This window comes from Mastigoproctus giganteus, chromosome 7 (assembly GCF_048544385.1).
Source record: "Mastigoproctus giganteus isolate SK-2022 chromosome 7, ASM4854438v1, whole genome shotgun sequence".
NCBI classification, from domain to species: domain Eukaryota; kingdom Metazoa; phylum Arthropoda; class Arachnida; order Uropygi; family Thelyphonidae; genus Mastigoproctus; species Mastigoproctus giganteus.
The window spans coordinates 8,486,678-8,504,000 of record NC_143581.1 but is presented as its reverse complement, the minus strand read 5'-3'; the positions used below and the strand labels follow the sequence as shown (position 1 = coordinate 8,504,000).

General features: G+C 34.2%; 1 protein-coding gene across 1 annotated transcript in view; it reads right to left on the bottom strand.

Moving 5' to 3' along the window:
* The window catches only part of LOC150082472 (cyclin-dependent kinase 10-like), a 92,048-nt gene that overhangs the window by 34,764 nt on the left and 39,961 nt on the right, over positions 1-17,323 (bottom strand). The window contains exon 9 of the mRNA XM_090378637.1: positions 10,848-10,907. Within this exon, the coding sequence (XP_090234763.1) occupies positions 10,848-10,907 (60 nt within the window). The remainder of the gene's footprint in view (positions 1-10,847; positions 10,908-17,323) is intronic.

Below are 17,323 nucleotides of genomic sequence, written 5' to 3'. Positions count from 1 at the left end.
GGCGAGCCAATAATGAGTGATCAACGAGTGTGCATTTAGTCAATGATGATGAAGAATAAACATTCTTTAACATTTGTAAGTCGAAAATAATTTCTCTATTATTATAATTTGCTTGATTTTACAGGCTGTGTTTTCATTTCTTTCGATAAATCAATCATTGTTTAAACAAACTAATTAGCTAACTAATTTCATTATTGAGAACGTAACCCAATTTTTAACCTTATGTCTATGTGAAATAAATTCCCGCTTTACGAGCGTGCGCTAGGAACGAATTAACCTGTAAAGTTCAGAACTACCTATATTTTAAAACTAACTGCATGTGACAGTATAACTACTATTGAAGGAATAAGAAAATTTTATATCAAGAACAATCTTCAAAAGATGGTGATGTTTATATCAGACAGAGCACATGTTATGCTTGGAAAGAATAATGGTGTGGCAGCAATTCTTCGATGAGAAATACAGCATCTGTCTGAACAACATTGCGGTGCTGTCACAGAATGTGACAATTAGCCAATGTCACAGAATGTGATGTTTTGTCATTTCACTCACTATACAAAGTGGGATGGCTGTCAAGACATTTTACCATAACTGCTTTAATGAGAAATTACAAAGTTCTAATCCAGTATTGTAAAGAGAAAGTTAATGAATGTAACGATCTAACCAGTAACTACTGCCTGAAGGTTTTTAACTAATCCACAATATTGAGTAGCGTTAACTGTTCTTAACGATGTTTTAGAAGATGTGGTATCTCTCTGTAAATTCCTTCAGAAAAGTTGTTTGAATATAATTGAGGCACTGCAGAATTCAAAAGCAAAAATTAACAGGATAAGGTCACAGTATCTTGGCCATACTGTTTACTGGAGTGACAAAGTAAAAGATTTGCTTCATCTATATGTTATGATGTCGATACTATGCCTATTCATTAAACATGTGTGTACTTGGACAATAGATTTCTTGATGATGAGTTAAGAGAATGGAAATCTTTTGACACAATTGCTATGGCAAATGCAACCAATTTTGAATTTGGAGAAGAGAATGTTAAACAACTAATAAAAAATACTAAGCTACCATGAAAGCATTGACACAATAATATCGCATCAATATTGTGATTGAAATTCGTCATTTCTGAGAAGGTTAAGAGTGGTTCAATTAAGTCATTCACTGATATGGTGAACTACATGCTCAGAAATGAAGAACTGTCAATTCTTATTGGCATCTGTGGAACATTTCAAGCTTCTAGTGCTGAATGCGAACATGGATTCAGTGTCATGAATTCCATAAAATGTAAATCTAGAAACAGACTGAGAGTTGAACATTTGGATGATCTGATGATGATTAAGACTCATCTTTCATCTGGGTGCAAACTTAATCTAGATAGTGTTTATAGTTAATGGATTTCTAATAAGGACAGATGAGAAAAAGTTCTTGAAATGTGAAATAATTTTTTTGTTGTGCTGATTTTTATTGTACCATTCAGTTAATAAATAAAATACAAAATATGAAGTTTTTCAATATTCATTGTAAATATTCATTGTAAATATTCTTATTACAGAAAACTTTTAAAGTGCTACGCAGAAATCAGATTGTATAAAAATTTTCTGCTCAGAGCAGTGGCAGGTCCATGCAGCTGTAAAAAAAATAGAGGAAATGTTGCATAGGGGGGGGGGGGTATGTAAACTCCATGTACATAATAATATTAAGGTTATACTAATAAACAAATATTTACTTATTTCTAGTACATACATAAGTTATCACCTTTCTATTTTTACCCATCACAAACTCAGTACCATCACTACAGGTACTAAATACACTTATTCCAGTTAACGGCATTTTTCTGAATATCCAAATCAAATAATTTGAATATTCAGAAAATGATGTTCATGAAAGCAATGGCTTGCAAAAGAAAAAATCCTCACAATCATTTCCTCAATATCACACCACACATGCACACAAAGTTGAGATATATTATATCAGTAGATTTAAATATCTGAAAAAGTAAACATCAACTAATTTATATCCTTATCATCAGTTATTTTTCCATGATTGCTGCCATCAGTATTAATATAAGTATGATTACAGAATCAGCAAAAAAATAAATAAAACCTCCAGCAACTTTATTTGCCTATCTGTTCAAAATAATTTGTCACATCCCACTTTAAATTTATTTAAACTACCCACTTCTACATCACATGGAAGTTTAATCTAACAATAAACTATACAAAAGCAAATTTTTGCATATCTATCCTGCGACCATCCTTTTCCAACTTAAAAGTGTGTGTGTGTGTGTGTGTGTGTGTGTGTAGATAAATTAAGAGCATTTAATTTACTTATTCAACCATTTAAAGCCTTAAATGCATCAATAGTCTCTTCATGTGCTTATCTTCAACTTACAGACTGCAAGTATTTCTTGGTAAGAATACCCTTTTATGTCTATGGTTAACCTTGTTGCTCTTCTTTGCACATAATCCAACAGGTCCACATCCTTCCTAAAACGAGGCCTCCAAACCTGTATGCAGTACTAAAAATGCATCCTAACTATTGCCTCATAGAACAAGGTAATTACTTCCTTGTTTCTCCTCTGGAAAATATTCCTGTACATCACTGACAGGCGCCTCCGTAGCCAGGTGGGCAGGAGCGGCAGTGTGTAGCACACGCTTCTTGATTAGACCGGGATTCGAGCCCGTGACCACCAAATACGGAGGATGCGGAAAGGTCAGAGAATGACCACCGCATATCCCAGGAGCAATATGGCCTTAGTTGCTAATGCTCCTAAAAACCAAATAACAACAACAACATCACTGACAGAATCCAATGAGTTGTCCTAGCATTCCCATGCAGTAGATGCATTTGTAATGTAAACAAAATCAGTCGATCCCACTAAAAAGATCTTAAAAACTGCCTACGACCATAGTAGTCGCCTCTGCAAAAGGAAAATCCCTTCCTTTAATCAACGTCTTTTTAAAAATATCCTACAACAATATATTATAATCAATGCCACCTAATATTTCCGTAATGCATGAAGAATCACTGCTTATGATGAGATCATGAATGTTGCTTGATCTTGGACTTCTATAACATGCTAGTACAGAAAACAGTCATCCAGAAATGTTCTGCTATTGAGTGAGTGACAACCCACCAGTCCCAGTTAATATCTGGAAAACTGAAATTTTCCATGACAAAACATTCTGATTTACTAGACAGATAAATGGCTATATAGTTGTTCATTATACTCATTCCAATTATTTGGCCTATAACATACTTCTATATTGAAGAACTCCTCCACAGTCAGGTATACAATACATGTTAATTTTATCAATCACTAACCACACTGTATGAGAAAAAATTTATTTACCAAAAAAAAAAAACAGAAAGCAAATGAAAAGCAGTATAAATAAAATAAAAGATATTTTCAATTAAAAACATTAAAATATAAATTAAAATACATGGATGGAAGCTTTCAACAATAAATATTGTATTTCTCACTGATAATTTTATATCTAGCCAAGTGTTTAAACAGTGAAATTGCTATATACAGGTAGTTCTCAACTTTACGAGTTAATTCGTTCCTCATAAAGCGAAAACTCGTAAAGCAGAAATTAAATCCCATAGACGTAATGTTAAAAATAGCGGTTACGTTCTCAACAATGAAATTAGTTAGCTAATTATTTTATGTTTAAACAATGATTGATTTATCAAAAGAAATAAAAACGTAACCTGTAAAAACAAGCAAATTATAATAATAGAGAAATTATTTACGACTTACAAATGTTAAAGAATGTTTATTCTTCATCATCATCAGCTAAATGCACATTCGTTGATCACTCATTATTGGCTTAGCACTCGTTGATTTGTTGCACGAGGAGTCGTCTTCTTCCGAAATGTTTCAAGAGGCGTTCGTTTCCAAGATAATCTTCTCTTTTAATTATAAATTTCATGACTGCATGCATAAACATTTTTTAACGGCACACAAATTGAAACTAACACGATTCGTGTGGAGTAAAAAGTTTACGAACCTTAAAAAAGAAGGATTGAAGAAAAGATTCTGAAAGTGTATTTATGTTTTTTATACGATTGAAAATTTCAGTAAAGGGGAAACACATTTCACCATAATAACGTAAAAAAACCACACAATTCCAGCTATCGGTATTTTCGCAAATGCAAGAAGACCGAGTTATAACTGCTTGCAATATATAACTGCAAGTATATTTGCAGTTATATACTGCAAGTTATATACTTGCAGTATATTTCCCGTTTATAACTGCTTGTAGTAACAGAAAAGCCCAATAAACCGGAAAGTGCAAATTGTTTTTATTGTTTTGTGGTCGTGACCTCCAGAAATGTGCTTTAGAAAAATATCACAAAGGCATTTAAAATTGGTTCTTATAACGGAACATATGATAACAATGAAAGTGTTGTGTATTTTAGTGATTTGAATTGGTAACTAATACAATTTGTACTATAAAAATGACCTTTTAGAGAGTTATATAGCAAAAATTTCAACTTCCGAGGTCGTGGAACGAATTGTCAAAAAAAAAAAAAAAAAGTGTTATTGGGTTCACATTACAATATTTTTACGATACGATGGTGTCTCTGGAACAGATTAATATCGTAAAGCGGGGTACACTGTATTGTATAGCTATGCGTGTGATTTGAAATGCGGTATTTATTAATGTTTAACATTCATTTTTTTGCAATTAATGTTCATATTTTCGATTTTGTTGATACTTGATACTTTGAAAAAAAAAAAAAAAAAAACTCTTAAACCCAGGAACTCGTAAAGCGAGAACTGCCTGTATTACGGCAAATCATATGGTTGGCCATGGGTATCATTTCTTATGATGTAAAGACCTGATTATCATATTCAAACATTCACCACTTTCCCTTCCTCCCCCATTCTTCCAGCAAACATCATCAAATCTGCAATTTGGGGAGTACAACGTCTACAGAAAGGATAGACAGGATAGGAAGGGGGGAGGGGTTATGCTATTAGTTAAGAAACACATAAAAACCAAGGAAGTGAAGCCAGTCGACATCGCTGGACAGTGCAGTGTGGAGTCAGTTTGGTGTGACATAAACATTGGGAGATCAAAATTGAGAGTAGGAGTGTGCTATAGGCCTAATGACTCTGATGAGTATAATAAGGAACTGTACGGGGAAATAGAGTGGGCCAGTAAATCAGAGTGTCTTATAATGGGAGATTTTAATTTCCCAGATATTGACTGGAATTTGGGGGCTGGTTACTCACACACTAGCAGGGCTTTTGTGGATTTATTGGATGATTGTTTTCTACATCAGCATGTTCGGGAGGCAACTAGAGGGAGTAATACTCTTGATTTGATTATCAGCAGTGATTCTTCATGCATTAAGAATCTGCAGATAAATGAACCACTAGGTGGCAGTGATCACAGTGTGCTGAAGTGGGATTTACTCAAAGAGGTAACTACCATTAGGGGTAAAGGGAAGGGTTATTGCTTCCGTAAAGGCGACTACGATGGACTGAGACAGTATTTAAATTCTATACAGTGGGACCAACTGATGATGTTACCAACAGCAAATTCAAAATGGGAAGCATTCAAAGAACTTATCTTGGAAGCTACTAGGCTTTACATACCAACTAAGAAATATTGTTCAATGTTTAGGCCAAAATGGATGTCAGATGAACTAATGAGGCATATGGCAGAGAAGAAAAATGCATGGGATACATACAAATTAACACATGACACAGAAGCCTATGATAGATACAAGTTGATATGCAACCAAGTTACAAAGGAGGTTAGGCAGGCGAAGGCAGATTACGAGAAATCCTTGGCAAGGGATGCAAAGAGTTCTTTACTTATGTAAACTCTAGAAGGAAGGGGATGAATCAGATTGGTCCACTTGATATTGATGGGTCAAGTGTTGATGATCCTGCTCAGGTAGCTAACAAACTAAATGAATATTTTGCATCGACATTCACACATGAGGAGTTATTCAGCGAGGGGAATGCCAGAGGTGTATTCAACTCTAGCAGTAAGCTACAGAATCTTGAAATAACTGGGAGTAAAGTGGAGGAGAAACTGTTGAAGATAAACACAAGAAAGGCACCCGGGGTGGATGGGATCTATCCAGTTATTTTAAAGGAGGCAGCAACGGAAGTAAGCAAACCCTTAGCCATAATTATGAGAGCTTCCTTGGACTCAGGGGAGGTACCCATAGACTGGAAATGTGCAAATGTGACCCCAATTCACAAAGGAGGATCAAAGGCTGACACAAGTAATTATAGACCTGTGAGCTTAACTTCTGTTCCAGGAAAATTAATGGAGGCACTGGTTAAGGAAGCACTGCAGGATCATTTAGACAAGACTTCAGTTATAGCTCAGACACAGCATGGTTTTGTTAAGGGGAAGTCTTGCCTGACCAACTTGATTGGATACTATGATGCAGTCACAAAAGAACTGGATGCAGGGAATAACTTTGATATTATATACTTGGATCTTAGAAAGGCTTTTGATACTGTTGCACATAGAAGACTGCTACACAATTTGGAGCAGTGTGACATTGGAGGCAAATTGCTGCTATGGATAAAGGGGTGGTTGAGGGGGAGAAGACAGAGAGTGGTAATCAATGGACACTGCTCATCGTGGACTGATGTTATTAGTGGAGTCCCTCAGGGCTCAGTGTTGGGTCCATTATTGTTTTCTGTATTTATAAATGATATTGATGATGGTATATCGGGCTTAATGTCCAAGTTTGCAGACGATACAAAGGTTGGCAGAGTTGTCAAGGACACTACTGACACTATGCTGCTGCAACAGGATCTGGAAAGGTTGAGCAGATGGGCTGAGAGGTGGCAAATGAAGTTTAACATTGACAAATGTAAAGTACTACACATGGGAAACAGCAACCCCAGAGCAACGTATCAACTCTGTGGTACTACACTGACAGTGGTAGAGAATGAAAGGGACTTGGGGGTGGTTGTGCAGGCAGATATGAAGTTCTCTGAGCAGTGCAGACGGGCTGCAAGAGTAGCTCATGGAGTATTGTCAATGATATACAGGAATTTTTCCAGCAGGGATAAGGAGGTGACTATTCCATTGTATAAGGCGATGGTCAGGCCACACCTAGAGTACTGTATACAGGTCTGGAGGCCTCATTTCAAGAAGGATGTAGAGCTGCTGGAACGAGTACAGAGAAGGGCAACAAGATTAGTGAATGGAACAAAGGGGTGCTCTTACGAAGAAAGGCTTAAGTTTTGCAAATTACAGTGTCTGGAGACTAGGCACCAGCAAGGTGATCTGATAGAGGTGTATAAAGCCTTGAATGGTTTAAGCATGCTCAATGCTGATGGGATTCTTCCTCTAGCTCAGAAAAATCACCTGAGAGGGCATAAATTCAAATTGAGGAAAGACAGATGTAGGATAGACGTGCGGAAATTTGCCTTTAGCCAGCGGGTGGTTGGTTGGTGGAACAGACTTCCATCCCTTGTGGTGGAGGTTGATAGCCTAAATAAGTTTAAGGCTCAGCTGGACAGGTATTTTGAACGAACAGAGGGGTGAAGTGGAAGTGGGGTTTTTTTTTTTTTTTTTTTTTTTTGGCTGATGCTGCATTAGCTTGCTTTCTTGCATCAGATGCCTCTACTAATGCTAATGCTAAATCAATAATATTTGAAGATCAGATGAATGCAAATATAACTATCTGTGTTAATTAATTTTCTCTTGCATTTAACATGCATTGCCTATCCAACGCTGACAGCATTGATCTTTTGTTCATGTCCAATGAATGAAAGACAAAAACAGTATGCAATCATACAGAACCTGACAGATTCGATGTATAATTTATGAGAGGGACCCGTCAGGTCCTGTACACATAAGAAGACATATAACTTTTCTGGTTTTGGTTTCAAAATTTATCTTGAAAATTTGTTCACAAATGCCTTTTTAAATTAATAGGTTTCATATTTTCATTTGCCAAAATTTCACAAGACAGTTTTGGCTGACGTTCATGTACAGGCTATGCCCTGTACATGAATATCATATATGAATACCTAGGCTTTAAATATCAGTAATTATTTTTTCTCAAAGGATATAGCAGGAGTGATCACTGTTTCACTGCAATGACTTTTTTAAATTAAGTACTACATAAAAATTATGAATCAACATTGTTTTTACAAATATTACAAAAACAAATATCAAAACTAAATTTACAATTAAAAATAATTATAGTACAACCCTATTTATCTAACTATTATGGAAGCAATAATAAGAGGAGCAAAATTAAGTTATTTTCAACAAATTTATTATCATTTAAATATTATATGTACTTACAGATTATTTACAGAACAAAATATGTATTTAAAGATAAAAAAATGCTAAAGTAAAAAATAAAATAACTGCTTGAATTTATCTCCTTAACACAATTTATTTATTCTTGAAGGAAGATAAGATTTCCATATAACATAAAGATGTTATATATTCTCACTGAAATTCTTGTTTTGATTCACTTTAAAAATGAAAGTTCGGCAGGTGTTATAACTTCTTGTTGTTCCAATTATATTTTATTAAGACCCCCCCCCCATGTGTGGATTACAATAGAAAAACTAACAGGATCACAGGGCTCTTCTTCATCTTTTTTTATTTTCAGTCAAACGTTTTTCTTCAAAACAAAGAAATTATTTCTTCATCAGTAATTTTTTGATTTTCTTCTTTCATGACCAATTTGCCACATCAGATTCATCTAAACTTTCACAACCATCAATTTGTTGTAAATATATATTTAAATTTTAGCCTTCTGTGATGGTGCGTTCATCTGTTGACTCAGAGTAACAGATTTAACAGTTCTGTCAAAGTCAGCCACACGCGGGACCAGATACATTTTTTGGTCTTGAATAAACTTTAAAACAGGGTTGCTTAACCTTTAACTGTTGTTGCACTGGAGAATTGTCAGGTCTGGTTTGATCACTGATAGCCATTTACTTGATTGTAATAGCTACCTAACGACACACTTCACCAATAGCATTGGCATCAGTAGAGGCACATGAGGCAAGAAAGCAAGTTTATACAGCATCAGCCAAAAAAAAAAAAAAAAAAAAACTTTCCCATTTCACCCATCCATTCATTCCAAATATTTGTCTAGTTCAGCCTTTAATTTATTTAAGCTCTTAACATCCACAACGACAGATGGAAGTTTGTTCCAGCAATTAACCAGCTGCTGGTTAAAGGCAAATTTCTGCACATGTATTCTACAACTGTTTTTCCTCAATTTATGTCCCCTCAGGTGATTAATCTGGGCAACAGGAAGAATCCCATCAGCATTGAGCTTGCTCAAACCATTCAAGGCTTTATACACCTCAATCAGATCACCTCATAGGCACCTAGTCTCCAGACACTGTAATTTTCAAAACTTAAGCCTTTATTCGTAAGAGCAACCCTTTGTTCCTTTCACCAATCTCACTGCCCTTCTCTGTACTCATTCCAACAGCTCTACATCCTTCCTAATATGAGGCCTCCAAACCTGTATACAGTACTCAAGGTGAGGTCTGACAAATGTCTTGTACAAGGAGCTAATCACCTCCTTATCCTTGCTAGAAAAAATTCCTGTATATCATTGACAAGACATCATGACCTACTCTTGCAGACTGTCTGCGCTGCTCAGAAAACTTGATATCTGACCGCACAATTACCCCAGTTGTTTTTCATTCTCCACTATCCTGAGTATACTACCATACAGTTGATATGTTACTCTGGGGTTACTGCTTCCCACATGCAGTACTTTACATCTATCAATGTTAAACTTCAGTTGCCACCTTTCGGCCCATCTGCTCAATTTTTCTAGATCCTCTTGCAGTAATGTACTGTAATAAGTGAGTGTTTGCCATTATTTGGCTAATGATGTATGTTTTGATAACAATATGTTCTCTCAACAGTCCTATTTCACTGACTGTATCTTTTGTCTGACTGCTTTGTCTGACTTTACATCTGTCAATGTTAAACTTCAGTTGCCACCTTTCAGCCAATCTGTTCAATTTTTCTAGATCCTGTTGCAGTAGTGTACTGTAATAAGTGCAGTTTGCCATTATTTGGCTATTGATGGATGTTTTGATAACAATATGTTCTCTCAATGGTCCTATTTCACTGACTGTATCTTTTGTCTGATTGCTTATATGATCAACTGAGAGAGAGATTATTTGGGATAGATAACTAGCATTTCTTTCTACATGTATTATTCTATATTAAGCTACAACAATAAAAACCATCCTGGATGAGCAAGTTTCAATGTGAGGAATTTTTTTAATCTATTAACCAAAGGCCGAGTAATGACTCTAAACAAATCACTGTAGACTTGTTATTAGAGCTGCAGACTTATTAAAAATAATAAGTAACTGCTCTCAAACAAAGGTTCTAAACAAATAGGACTCATCTACTTGAAGCTTTTCAAAGATGCACACAGTAAAATGTAAAACATTCTATAAATGTTTCACATCTTGATGTACGTGACACACATGGACAGTGCATTGCTTTAAAAATCATATGGTAACATATTTAAAAATCATATGGTAACATTTGCTATAAACATCAAAGCACAGCATGAAGCACAGTAATATGCTATTTAAATAAATGGATTAAAGCAATGATGCTAAATTCTACTGTAGTAATTTTTCTGGATTTTTTAAATTAGTAATTTCACAGTAGTCATTTTTTTGAATATCTCCTCAAAGTTTTTTTTGCAATACAAACATATTAATCATGGAATGAAAACTTAAAACAGAATCAAATCACCCAAAATGTTCATCTCAGTGAAATTCAAAAAAGTCATAACTTTATATTTTCTCCTTGAGCAATAAATTTATAACTATTTTAAAAACTTACCACATATCCATTGCAGAACTCTGAGTGGTGCTGCCTAATAACAGTTCTGGAGCTCTATACCTTGACAAAATCATAAATTGCATGATTTTAATACTATATAAAAGATTTAAAATATTTTAAATAGCTTTTTATAGTGCAATTTCTTATATGTATATGTATTTAGTTTCAAATCACTTATAATAATTCCATACTTTACAATACTAATATGCTGACAGTCCCATGAAATCATATAGAGACCTGCCAACTACTCTAAATGGAGAATTGGGAAATTTTAAATATGAATCAGTTTACAGCCAGAAGAAACAGGAAAACATGAAAAGTTTGTGAAAAAGGGCATTTTCACAACAGTTGCAATATATATTTAGTTGAAATTAGCTCTAACTGGGTTGTTAATGACAGGAACTCCCCGACTTACGTAATACTCAACTTACGACGCAAATTCAACTTTACGTAAGTTTTTGCTGGCTGGTGCAAACTGAAAAAAATATGGAAAAGTATGTATTTTGCATCTGTGGGGATAAATGGAGGTACTGTGAAGATATCATAATGTGAACCCAATAACATATTGTTTTTTTTTTTTGTAATTCATTCCAAGTCTTCGGAAGTTGAAAATTTTGCTATATTACTATATTACTATTACTAGAGAGATAAAGCTATTTATCTCTCTAAAAGGTCATATTTATAATGGAATTGCACTACACTTTCATCATTATCATATGTTCCCATTATAAGAACCAATTTTGAATGCCTTTATGATATTTTTCTAAAGTACATTTCTGGAGGTCATGACCAAAAAACAATAAAAACAATTTGCACTTCCCGGTTTATTGGGCTTTTCTGTTAGCACAATCTATTATAAACAGGTAATAAACTTGATCTCATTGCATCCTGATAACTGGAATTCTGTGGGTTTTTATGTTATGGTATTATGGTGAAATTTTTTCCCCTTCACCGAAATCTTCAATCATATAAAAACAAATTTTTAAAAACTTCTCTTTATTCCTATTTAAGTATTACAATGATGAAGGGAAATGGACCAATGGAAAGTGCAAGTGCTGGCAGTGCCAGGAAACAAAACAAAATTGATTTAGAAATGAAGATGAAAATGATTAAGAAGTACAAAGCAGGACAAAGTTTGTCATCTATTGCAAAGGAATTAGGTCTCGCTGCTTCAACAGTGAATACTATTTTAAAGGACATGTCAAAAGGTCAACACACTTAAGATCAACAGTGATCACAAAGCAGTGTTCAGGCGCTATATCGAAGATGGAACAGCTATTAATAATATGGATGGAAATTCAGATTCAGAAGCAAGTGCCCCTGAGTCTAATGGCTATTCAAGCAAAAGCAATAAGTATTTATGAAGATATTAAGGATAAGTACGGCAAACCCCCAACCCAAGTTCGTAGCAAGCAACGGGTGGTTTAATAGGTTCAAGAATCGTGCGGGTTTCCAAAACATTAAATTATGCAATGAAGTTGCCAGTGCCGATTCTGAAGCTGCAGAGAAATTTTGTGATGTGTTGGAAAAAATTCAACACAGCAAATTTTTAACGTTGACAAGACTACTCTGTATTGGAAAAAATTCTGGGTCGAACATACATTTCCAAAAAGGAAAATACAATGCCAGGAGGTTTCAAGGCTCCAAAAGATAGAGCCACGCTCTTGCTTGGAGCTAATGTAGTGGGAGATTACAGATTAATACCATTGCTTGTGTATCATTCTGGAAATCCTTGTGCATTTAAGGGCATCAATAAAGCCATCCTACCCGTGCATTTCCGATTGAACCACAGAGCATGGATAACAATATTTCTCTTTGAGGATTGGTTTAAATGCTGCCTCATTCCCGAGGTTGAAAAATATTGTAAAGACAACGACGTTCCTTTCAAGATTTTGCTTCTATTAGATAATGTTCCTGGACATCCTAAGCATCTAGATGATTTCAACTGGAACGTGAGAGTCATATTTCTACCACCAAACACTACTTCACTCATCCAACCTATAGATCAGGGTGTTATTTCGAATTTAAACGCATACTATTTACACACAACATTTGCTCAGACATTGTCTGCAGTAGATGGTGAGAAAAATTTTACGTTTAGAGACTTTTGGGAATCTTACAATATTTATCAGGCCATCTTAATAAGGCCTGGGCAGAAATTACTAAAAGTTGTTTAAATGCCGCATGGAAGAAAATATGCCCACAGCACATGGCTTCGAAGAGTCTGAAAAAGAATAATCACATGAAGAGGTTACAGATAAGATTGTAAAGGTTGCAGAGCTGCTTCAGTTGGAGGTTGTTGCCAAAGACGTGGAGGAGTTAATAGAGGGAGAAGAATGTAATTTTGTAATTTTATAATTTTTTAAATTGTACACTTTTGTAAGTTTTCCTGTGCATGAGATAAAAAATTGAATAAATACAATAAATAACTCTATACACATGTTTGTCGAACATTTCTTTTTTGATTCAATCAATTCAGCATGCACAGTTGCAAGTGTTGCACAAGCACGGGGGAAATTCCAACTTACGTAGAGTTGTGCGGAATGCAACCCTTACATTAATCGTGGAGTGTCTGTATATTAATAAAGAAATTTTAAACAATCATAAATATAGATGATCTAAATGCCACTACTTACCTGTAATATTTAAAGTTAACACTAAATTCCTAACTGATTAATATTATGATAGCTTATCCAAATACTAACAGTGGAAATTATTTTTTAATTCAAATTTTATCTTTAAAATTTGATTAATTGTAAAGCTTTTAGTTTTACAATGAACTATATATATATAAGTGTCATCGATGAAAGTAAAATAAAATAAAATAAAAATAAATATAGATGGAGAAGTTATTAAACACAAAATGCCGAGCCTAGGGCAAATTGTGTTAGCAACGAATCCATCTAAAGGGAAGGAGTGGGGATTGCATTTAAAAGTAGCCACGCGCAAAGCTGCAGATAGCTAAAATTAAATGAAATACATGAAATATGAAAACGAAGAAGTGGAAAAAAAGGAAAAACAGGAAAAACAGTACGTGTACCTGAATGCGCAAAGCAGCAAAACAGGATACATGTATATAAATAAGTGTCATTGATGAAAGTAAAATAAAATAAAATAAAAATAAAAATAAATATAGATGGAGAAGTTATTAAACACAAAATGCCGAGCCTAGGGCAAATTGTGTTAGCAACGAATCCATCTAAAGGGAAGGAGTGGGGATTGCATTTAAAAGTAGCCACACGTAAAGCTGCAGATAGCTAAAATTAAATGAAATACATGAAATATGAAAACGAAGAAGTGGAAAAAAAGGAAAAACAGTACGTGTACCTGAATGCGCAAAGCAGCAAAACAGGATACATGTATATAAATAAGTGTCATTGATGAAAGTAAAATAAAATAAAATAAAAATAAAAATAAATATAGATGGAGAAGTTATTAAACACAAAATGCCGAGCCTAGGGCAAATTGTGTTAGCAACGAATCCATCTAAAGGGAAGGAGTGGGGATTGCATTTAAAAGTAGCCATGTGCAAAGCTGCAGATAGCTAAAATTAAATGAAATACATGAAATATGAAAACGAAGAAGTGGAAAAAAAGGAAAAACAGGAAAAACAGTACGTGTACCTGAATGCGCAAAGCAGCAAAACAGGATACATGTATATAAATAAGTGTCATCGATGAAAGTAAAATAAAATAAAATAAAAATAAATATAGATGGAGAAGTTATTAAACACAAAATGCCGAGCCTAGGGCAAATTGTGTTAGCAACGAATCCATCTAAAGGGAAGGAGTGGGGATTGCATTTAAAAGTAGCCACGCGCAAAGCTGCAGATAGCTAAAATTAAATGAAATACATGAAATATGAAAACGAAGAAGTGGAAAAAAAGGAAAAACAGGAAAAACAGTACATGTACCTGAATGCGCAAAGCAGGATACATGTATATAAATAACTGTCATCGATGAGAGTAAAATAAAATAAAATAAAAATAAAAATAAATATAGATAGAGAAGTTATTAAACACAAAATGCCGTGCCTAGGGGATTGCAAAATGCAATCCCCACTCCTTCCCTTTAGATGGATTCGTTGCTAACACAATTTGCCCTAGGCTCGGCATTTTGTGTTTAATAACTTCTCCATCTATATTTATTTTTATTTTTATTTTATTTTATTTTACTTTCATCGATGACACTTATTTATATACATGTATCCTGTTTTGCTGCTTTGCGCATTCAGGTACACGTACTGTTTTTCCTGTTTTTCCTTTTTTTCCACTTCTTCGTTTTCATATTTCATATATATATATACACACATAAAATATTATTAGTATAAAATACACTAAGTAGATGTTTATGCATAGAAATGAACTAATGAAAATACGGTGTACCCTCGGAGCGATATACATTGTGAATGAAGGTGGGGAAGAAAGGAACCGGAAAAAAAAAAAAATAATAATAATAATCAAAAAATTCATTTGGTTTACTTTTCTATCGTTACAATTATTTTTTCCGGTTCCTTTCTTCGCCTTTTCGTTCACAACGTATATTGCTCCCAGGGTACACCGTATTTTCATTAGTTCATTTCTATGCATAAACATCTACTTAGTGTATTTTATACTAATAATATTTTATATATACATTATGGCTGTAGGGTACTTTTGCGATAGCAGTGACCCTGATCCATAATTCATGTTATTGTAATTCAGTCTTATCTAATCTCATTTAATCTAATTCTTAATTTTCTTCCCCCCTATAGCATATAACTTCTCTATTGTATTATTCTTGATGATTATATATATATATATATAGATTTATGCTTTCTCATTTCAAGAAACCATAAATCAAACTGATACATTTTCCATACAAACTGATTGTTATTAATAAGTTAATCACCATCAGATACAGCATGTGTCTCACTTTTTTTAAGAATTAAGCCACATGACACAACATTTATGTTATAGACAGCATAATCTTTAATCTAAAATGAATCCAGATGACTTGGCATTCTGAAATATGATTTTTTGAATATGTCATCATATATTTGTCATATATCAATCATGGTATAATTACATTAAAAAAAAAACAAAAAAAAAAAAAAAAAAAAACTGGTGACTCTAGATATCAAATTTTTCATTAACATTATGGTGATTAATATGTTAAATTTCATTAATGTTTTATAATCAGTGAATTATAGCTAATAATAACTCACTTTCTCAAAGGACAAATCAAAGAATACCATCTTAGTCAAAATAGTGCAGTTATACTTAATCACATACTCAATCACAATTAAGTTACACTTAATCACAATAGTGTAGGTGCCTCCGTAGCCAGGTGGGAAGGAGCAGCAGTGCGTAGCACACGCTTCTTGATTAGACCGGGGTTCGAGCCCGTCACCACCAAATATGGAGGATGCGGAAAGGTCAGGGAATGACCACCGCATATCCCGGAGCAATATGGCCTTAGTTGCTAATGCTCCTAAAAACCAACCAAACAACAACAACAATAGTGCATTTATATTTGTCACAACATGGATTTATTAAGAGGTGATCTTGTCTGACCAATTTGATTTAATATTACATTGCAGTAACAAAGGAACTGCATGAAAAAAATAATTCTGACATTATATACTTAGATTTCAAAAAAGCTTTTGATACTGTTGCATATAAAAAAAAACAACTGCTGTACAAACACAAACTGGAGCAGCATGGCATTAAGTTCAAGTTACAGTTATTAATAAAGAGATGGTGTAGTGGGAAAACACAAGAGTGTTACCAATGGGCACTGCCTGTCTTGGATAAATGTTATTAGTATTTAGTATTAGTATTAGTATTAGTAACGGCCGCATGGTGCAAGAAAGCCTATGGCTTATGCTGCACCAGCCAAAAAAAAAAAAAATAAAAATAAAAAATAATAAAAAAAATATAAATCCGAACAAAACAACGATAAAAACAAAAAAAAAAAATAAATAAATAATAATAATTAATAAAATAAAAAATAAATAAAAAGGAAATTAAACCTATCATCCTATGTGCTTCCCTTACCCGAAAGTACTATCCAGATGACCTTTGAATTTCCCCAAACTGTCGGCCTCTACCACCCATGAAGGCAACTTATTCCAGTAATTTATAACTCGCTGGCTAAAATAGAACTTCCTGCAATCCAATCTAAACATTTCCCCCCGTAACTTGAATTTATGTCCCCTAGTTCTAGCATCATTTGTAATCTTGAAAATTTTGTCCTCATTCATTTTACTGATGCCTCTCAGAGCCTTAAACACCTCAATCAAATCTCCTCTAAGGTGTCTAGTTTCCAAACTCTGCAACCCACATATTCGAAGTCTTTCTTCATAAGGACGCCCTTTTGCCGATCTCACCAGGCGAGTTACCCTTCTTTGCACCCTTTCAAGAAGCTCGATGTCTTTCTTCAGGTGCGGTCTCCATACTTGAACACAGTATTCCAAGTGTGGTCTAACATAAGCCT